This window comes from Crotalus tigris, unplaced genomic scaffold (genome assembly GCF_016545835.1).
Source record: "Crotalus tigris isolate CLP2741 ecotype Arizona unplaced genomic scaffold, ASM1654583v1 scf7180000017933.3771270, whole genome shotgun sequence".
Classification (NCBI taxonomy): Eukaryota; Metazoa; Chordata; class Lepidosauria; order Squamata; family Viperidae; genus Crotalus; species Crotalus tigris.
Window position 1 is genome coordinate 622642 of NW_024096726.1, and position 8548 is coordinate 631189.

General features: G+C 41.1%; 1 protein-coding gene across 1 annotated transcript in view; it reads right to left on the minus strand.

Moving 5' to 3' along the window:
• The window catches only part of RRAS2 (RAS related 2), a 54021-nt gene extending 45829 nt beyond the window's left edge, over positions 1 to 8192 (minus strand). Inside the window, exon 1 of the mRNA XM_039344575.1 lies at positions 7566 to 8192. Coding sequence (XP_039200509.1) covers positions 7566 to 8177 — 612 coding nt within the window. The 5' untranslated portion in view covers positions 8178 to 8192. The remainder of the gene's footprint in view (positions 1 to 7565) is intronic.
• Positions 8193 to 8548: the final 356 nt, after the last annotated feature.

Below are 8548 nucleotides of genomic sequence, written 5' to 3' on the forward strand. Positions count from 1 at the left end.
TCAGTGGGAGCAAAAGCAATTTCCAATTTTCTGCCAGCTTTCCCTTTTGCTTTGCTTGTGGGAAGCTGGCAGGAAGCATGGAAATCACTATCACATGATTGCATCTGACTGTGGCAGTATGGCAGCACTGCAGCAGCCATAACTTTGCCAACACAACTGGTCTGAAGATCTTTGAAATTTCAATTCCACTAGAGTAGTGGGTCTTAAGTCTTGTACACGTTCTTTAAGTTAGCTGCTTGAGATACATTGATTCAAATTGTTGCACCATTTTGGCTAACTGAAGGTTACAGACAGACAAATACGGGGAGTTTTAGTAGTCTACAGATGCAGTAATTCCACTATACTCCGTTCTTCTAAGCAGAGAAGCACAAATGTTAAGAGGGTTAAATTGGAAGATAATGCAGAGTTATACTGTGAAAGGCTGGTGTGTGACAGCTGGAGAAAGCTCTGTGACAGCAGCTGCTCTTGTTATATAGTAAAATCACAAAGGAGCTCATTTCTACCTTATTTCAGGCAAAAGCAATTTATTCAGGTCACTTTTCCAAGCAATTGGCTAAGATCAGATTCTTCAATGAGTTCAGCATATAAACTGCTTTGTTCCCATCCTCATCTCCCTGCTGAAATAACTAACCTTATCTTACCCGTGTTTAATGTAGCATTTCTTTTTCAGATATCCAAACTGGGGCATATTTGACTGTTATTGATGTTTTGTTTGGAAGCAGAAAAGATAAGAATTACTTACATCCAGAAAATTATTTTTTCTGTATTTCCTCATCAGTCAATAGTCCATTTACAATTCCTAATTAGAATTAATGACTGAAATGACATAAAAAAAATAAAAGACAACAATCCAAGCAAGTTAATATATCATAATATCTCTGTGTTATTGCTCTTCCCATTGTGTCTAGTGACTATGTTGGTATGCACACTTGGAGAATAGTCTTGCTCCTGATTTAAAGCTGATCCCATTGTAAACACTACTGTTTGCCACAGTCCTTTAAATATGTCTCCCTGCTACTGTTGCTTAATCAAGCTACACAATAAACGTATCTTGATCTATTCCATCATAAAAGGAGGAGGACTTTGATTCAGGATGGCCAGTATAAGTTGAAAACAAAGGAGAGCATTATTATGAGCACAGCAGCATAATAAATGAAAACAAAGCAGTTTAAGTTTGAAATAGTGCAAGAATTCATAGACTGAAAACACTTCACCTATCCCCGCATTGAGTAACAGAGATATGGCAAACAGTCCTTGCACTGTTAAAGATACTGTAACATGCATCTAATACTACTTAATTTTAGACATTCCTAAGAACTCTCGTACAATCAGATCATTCTTTCCCTGCCAGAAAGATGATAGCAATTCTCCTTCCCACCCCCAGTTGTTCAGAATAGAACTGGGGCTGGTTTATATAATAGCAATAACTTTATTTAGCCTTTAAAAAGACCCCACTTTATTGCTAAAATTAAATGAATGTTTTATTGTGTTTCTATGTCAATTATGAAGGGTTTTGTGTGGAGACAATGAATGGATTGTGGAAATAGTTGGCATAATTAAAAAGCCTATTAACACACTAACTTTGATCTAGAATTCTCTGCTACTGTCATGAAGCTACTGTTTAGACCTGACTCAGTTACCACACATTTTCCCATATTTTTAATTGTTACTGAGCAATTAATTTCTTTTTTAGTATAATTTCATTAAAACTTTTATGAAAGAAAATAAAAAAGAACAGAAATTAATATAAAGCAAGAAAAAGGTAAGGGTCCAGAAGCAAAGAAAACACAAAGAGGTAGCTTCCAATTTTCTTCACAGCAGTTATAAATACAGTAATAAATTTACCTCTTGCTCTATGATTGCAGTATTACTCAGGGTTTTTTTTCCTATAATCTACCCTATCATCATAACCATACATCGTAAGTTCATTCCCCCCCCCCTTTCATGTAAAAAGTCCCTGAGAGTTTTCCAGTCAGCAATAGATGTAGATAAAGTCTTCTGTTTAATCAACTAAGTCAGCTTGGCCATTTTCCACAAATTCCATCATCTTCACCATCCATTCCTCCATTGTGGATAATTCCAAATCTTTCCATAATCTCACCGCAATTGTCATGCATAAAACCAAAGTTCCATGACTTTTTTTAGAACTGTTCACCTATCAGTACAAAATGAAAGCCTTCGGTTTCAATTGTATATTAATTTTTAAAGTGCTCTGCATTAGCGTATGTATCTGAATCCAAAACTTTCTGGCTTTTTTACAAGTCCATCAAGCATGGTAAGAAGTACACCAAAATTCACATCTTCCAATACCTTGAACAAAAAAAGGGCTAACTGAAATTGTCAAAGGCCTTTTCTGCATCCAAGAAGATTAGTGTGGCTTGTTTTTCATTAGGTTGCTCTAAGTATTCCAAAATGTCCAACACATTTCTAACACTGTTCTTTAATTATCTTTTAGGTAAAAAACAACAACACTGATCCTCATGAATAAAATCTTGCATAATTATTTTCAATCTATCAGCTAGAATCATGAACAATTTATAATCATTATTCAATAGTGATATCAAACTATAGTTTTTTGTTAAATTTCAATCTTGTCCCTCTTTAGGTATTAATGCTATATTAGCTTCTTTCCAAGTCCCGGCACCTTTCCTCTCTGTAAGATAGAATTCATTGTGTCTTGTAGAGATTGTAAAAGTTTATCCTTAAGACGTCTGTAATAAATACCTGATAGTGGGTCGAGTCCGGGCATCTTTCCTGGTTTAATCTTTTTTACAGTTTCAGAAACTTGTGTTATTGTTATATGCCTATTCATAATTTGTCTCTATTCCTCTGCAATCTTCACTAAACTTTGAATATTCATCTATTTTCTCTAAAGAGATGTCACTTTCTTTATAAAAATTAGAATAATATTGACAACATGCTTTCTGTATGGTTATATTACTAATACAATATCTCCCTCTTGTAATTTCAATATCATTTTCTTTCTTTTTTCTTTTCATAATTTATATGCCAACCAATACCCTGGTTGACTTGCAAATTCAAAATCTGTTTGTTTTGCATAATTCATTTTTATTTCCATTTCTCTTACTGTTAACATAGATAACTGGCATTGTAACAGCTTAAACTTCTAGGAAATATTAATCTTCTTGAGGAATTTCTTTAATTCTTCTTGAATTTACTGTAATTTATTGTATAAAATAACTTCCAATAAAAGCTTATTTGTATCCTAAACCATTCTTAGTGCCTTTGCCTATATTATCGTTAAAAATATATTTTAATTTCTTTTTATAATCCTCCAATATTGCTTTTTTGTAGCCGCATTTTATTTAGTCTCCATCTAAAAGACCTGGGTTGCCTTTTATAAACACAACTGAGCAATTAAATTTCTATAGCAAGAAAGAAGTTTAATAACTAAGATATCATAGAAACGGTGTAAATATATTCAAAACATTTATTTTAGTTATATATTCGGGCTGTGATCAGCTTTGTATGTGCTCTGACACGAATACAGACTTTAGATTCAAGGCCAAAACAGAAAATATGAGGGCACCAACCTGGCATCTGCCTGCAACTCATTAAGCTAACTGTGTCTTTCTCCATGATGATGCAACTCACCTCTGTAGCTGCCCTGCAATTTCTGGAAAAACCATCTTTGCTTTAAGAAGTTGCAGACGGTATGCATCCCTGTGTATTCTAAAGTTCCTTTTTGCCTCTGTATACAATATATTATATATTGGCATTACAGATTTCTTTGTTGTTCTTCATAAGCCACGCCACACTATAGTCAGATTTTACAAAATTGGGCACAATTGCAGTGTGCCACACATCTTCAGAACAGTGTTCAGACTCAAATCTGCTCATGGGGTTCAATATATAATTGATGCTGAAGCTCCTCCAATAAATGCCTGAACTGTATTATCTCTACTCGCTTCCCAGTGGAAGCAGCAACTGACCTGCCGCACACCAAAAGATACGGCACACGAAATGACTCCTTCCATTTCAATTATGTGTTGCTAAAATTATGTCAACGATAAAATCAATGAAGTAAACTAAGCTCAAGTCTAGACAGCAAATGTTGTCAACAGCATTAACTTTCTAAAGTAAGACAAAGCAAATTTGAAACCAGTGATCTTTGCCTAAAAGAAATTTTTGCAAAGTCTGCACAGCTGACAAGAGATGTGTACTGAAGCCCAATAAGAACAAGTCTGCTTATCATTCAGATGTAACAATGAAAGAAAAACAAACAATTTTATCCAGAAGGAAAACTGTTCAATATAGTCCCAACTGGGTAAAGTTAATCTAGCAAAATACATCTTCCCATCTTCTTAGGTAATTTAAAGTCAATTATTAATTTGGCAAACATAACCTATTTAGTTATTAACGTCTATCTGGAGTCACATGTATCTTAATAAATGCTGATAGCAGATTAGACATTTCAATGGAACAGAAGATAAGACAGCATCAAACATATATACCTTGATTCCAGTAAAGGGGAGGGTGAAGTGTGGGGAGGAGAGGAGAGAGGAGGGGTGGGGAGGAGAGGAGAGGAGAGAGGAGGGGTGGGGAGGAGAGGATGTACTGTAGTTCCCTAGGTATTTTATTTCGATCATGCTGAGCCAAAGAAACTTGACTAAATAATGGCTTTGTGATCTGTTTCTCAGATAGTAAATGACACAACCTGATTCTAGAATTCTGCTTCAGATACAGCTTAGGTCTTTTATGACCAAATGTAAAACAAAATATATATGCAACCAAACAAGAGAATGAAGTATGACATGGAATACTATGTATCAAGAGGATTCTATCTTGGTTTCTCTCCAGAACCCACCCCCATAAACTAGTTTTTTTTCTATTTGCAGGCTTAAGAGTATATCCTAAAAATACACCATCCCCAAGCAAATTCAGTGACAGAAGAGATGGTACACCTCCGCTTTTATCTAAAATTAATTGAAGCATATTTATTTCAGGACTCGGGTTGCTCCTTTATCCTATCGTAGTTTCCTGAATTTCTAAATTTCCATGGTAAGAAACCAAACATTTCTTTTCAGAGAAGCAGGAGAACTTGGCAAAGAAGCAACCAAGTGTGCATCCAGCTTGCTTAAGGTAGCATGGAAGAAGGCAGATGGTTTGGGCTGCTGGCACAAAAGAAAACAAGCAGGATGAGCTCCTCAGGTAGGTTCTCAGTGGACGGAGGGGAAAAAAAGATTGCTTTGATGGGTTTGCAGCATCCATCAAAGCACAACACTCAAGAGCAATAAGGAAAGAACAGGATGGACAGTTGGCATAGCAAGCGGATGGCAGCTGAATATACCTGCAAATTTGTAACTGATTGCACCTACATTCTTCTCACTAGATGAGAAAATGTACATTAAAACAAACTATGTGTCATATAACAGTGTGTAGTAGAGCAAAATGTTCTTTTTGGCCTTCAAACCTACAGTAATCTTTCAGCTTTAAGAGCTTCAAAAACTCTTTGAGGCAACCATGTACAGTAGGCGCAGACAGGGGCTCACCCCGGTTTAAATCCCTTTCTAATCTCTTGCCATTGCTACTCACTGATCTCTATACAGAATCACTTTGCTGAGGACAAATGAAACACTGCTTCCCTTCTATGTATTTCTGTCTTTGGGGCCTCATGAGATGAAAGTTTGCTTAGCAGGCCAGATCCTAAGCTCACAAAAGCTTCTACCATGCAGCTTTACAATGCCACATCAATAAATCTGCGCTACAAAAGATTATCAAGACGATCCTTCTGTACAATAAAACTATCTAGCCATAGTCAGCATCCAGACAGCACCATCTAAACACAGCCTGCCTGAATGTAAACTATAGCTTCAGCCATGCAGGGATAAACTAATTATCTCCATCCATCGGTAAAGATCCACTGATAAGATTAACAAAATAGGATTATAATAATTCTAATCCCAGTATTTCAGAGACGCCAAACTATTCGGCTCTTTGCTGCCACATGACAATGGAAGACAGCAAACATTCAGCGTGATAAACAAATCCAGTCTATGCGTGGATAGCCATAAACAGTCCTTTAATTCAAACCAGGACTCAAATGTAAATGGATACTTTTTCGATGCTGCCTGGCCTTTCATTTTCAGCTTTATTAGTCTGGCATCCAAAATGACATCAGTAGAGAGCCAGAACTCAAGAGTCACCAGATACAGTAACAACTCAATTCTGGGCATGCTTAGGTTTAAATGCAAGTAACAATGTGTTCAGTTGGGAGGATTCCATGGAAAGAATATATAAGCTTGTTGTCTTAAAATGCAGCAACAGTTTACAGGCTTTATGAATGCTATCAAGGCCAATGCAAAACTTTTAAAAATAAATTGTTTATCAAATATTTCCCCCACCTCCAGAACAGGCTAAAGGCCCCGGCTTCCCTTAGAACAAGTTTTTAAAATGACCACAGAGTAAAGAAAGAGGAATCCAAAAATGGTGCTAAATAAGAGACTAACAGCTGTTACAAACTGGAGCCTCTTTCCCTTTAGAATGCCTTCAGCTGGATTTGCGTTTTCTATTCAGGCTGCTCAGTTGTAACAGTCTTCATCTGCTCCAAGACCCAAGATTAAAGTTTCACAAAAGCTTGTCGGGAAGCGGGTGAGGGAACACAGTCCCCTCCCCACAATATAGTTAACACGAAGGGCAGCGGTTAGCAAAAAGGAAACAAGTTTATACAGTGCATTAGGTTAAACAGATGACACCGTACTTATGAAAAGCCGCTGCGCAGCGTTTTCGATAAAAGAAATTAACCGTAAAAGATCTCAAACTTTATGAAGTTTAAACATCGGGTATCGCCGTGGAAGTATTGCACGGTGGTTGGTCAGCCATGATGCGAGCAGAGGGTCGGAATGGATCGAAGCGGGATAAAAGTAACTGAAATAGATGATAAATACAACGAGGGCGGCCGGACGCTGCTGGGTTCCGGAGAGCGATCGAGGGAACCTGTTGAAAGGCATCGGAGAGTCCCGCTTTCATCGCACCAGAAGCGACCAGCCTGCAACTCCAGCGAGCGCCGGCTTCCGCGGACCTTATGGCTAAGGAAGGGAGCGAAGCGAGGCAGCCCCGAGCGGTGCTGCGTCCAGAAAGCTGGAGCTCGGTTGCACACAACAGCGATGAGGCAAATTATGGGTTTACAAGGCGCTCGGCTCAACCCAGCCTGGAGCTCCCGTCAGTCCCGCAAAAGCCGGCAGCGAAGGTCGGATACCTCTTAGACAAAAAAGAGCGCCCAGGCAGACTACCAGGGAACCCCCTCGGCATCCAGACAGAACATTCCCGAGGTTAGGCGCCAGGTTTCTCCCGCTTCCAAGCAGAGAAGGGCCCCTCCAGGCCTCGAAGCCTCTCCCCGGAGCGCGCGCTGCTCTCGCTATGGGGCGAGGGCACCTCCCGAGGAGGTGCCCAACTACCCTCCAGCAGCGAAGCCAGGACAGACGAAGAGGAAGGGGCTCCAGGCGCCTGGCCGTTCCTCTGGGCCCCACCCTTAGCAGAGCGCCGAGGAAGACGAGAAAACTGACACCACCGCCGCCGCCGCCGCCCCATTCCGGGCCTCTCACCTGGATGAACTGGATAGTGAGCGCAGACTTGCCCACTCCGCCGCCGCCCACCACAACCAGCCGGTACTTTTCCTGCCCCGGGCCGTCCCTGCAGCCCGCGGCCATCGAGGAAGAGCCCAGGCTAGGAGAGGCGAGCGAGGCGCAGCGCTGCCGGGTTCGCGGCTCCTTCTGTGTCCGGGCAGTGGATTCGCTGGGCGCAGCTTGCCAGCCGCGAGAACCGCAGGCCCAGCCGCTTCTGAGCGTCGAGCGAACAGTAGCGAAAGGAGGGGCGAAGAAGCCGACTCCGCGACTCGAAGGCGGCTCCAGACTCCTCCTCCTCCTCCTCCTTTCCTGCGCGGCGGCCTCGCACAGAGTGAAAGCGACAGCAGCCCCCGCTTCGGCTACAAATGGCCGTCGGGAGGTGGGGGCAAGCCATGCAAAATAGCGATGAATATTCAGCGGGTGGGAAGGAGGTTTTCTTTCTCCGCCAGCCTGGGGAAAAGAGCGGAGGCCACGCGCCCAGGCATTGTCTAAGCGCGGGAGGGGAGGGGACGATTTCACACTTTGGAATCTCTGGGGAAGATCGACGCCCTTTTCTTGCCCGAACCACGGCGACAGATGTTTCTTTTTCATTTCCCCAGTGAAGAAGCCCCGTCCCACCCCAACTGCCGCCTGTGGAAGGAATTCACTCCCGGCGGAATTAGGGCTGCCACGCCTCGTGCTCGTTCGCGTACAGCCCACCTTTGGTCCTGACAGCTCTTCAAATCTCTTGTCGAGAGGAATGCAGATTCCAGAGGTGCAATTCAGTTTGTTTTAAAAGCAAATAATCTCCCTACCCTTTTGTGGAAGAGTTTCATTTCAGGCAGAGATAACCCCGGATGCTTCTTTAATCTTCCACTGTAACATAGGAAGATTTTTTTTTTTTTTACCTGCACCAATCCCTTCTCCAAGTTCTTTCAGAGAACTTGTTATGGCCCCACAATTCTGCAAAACGAAGAAGGCTG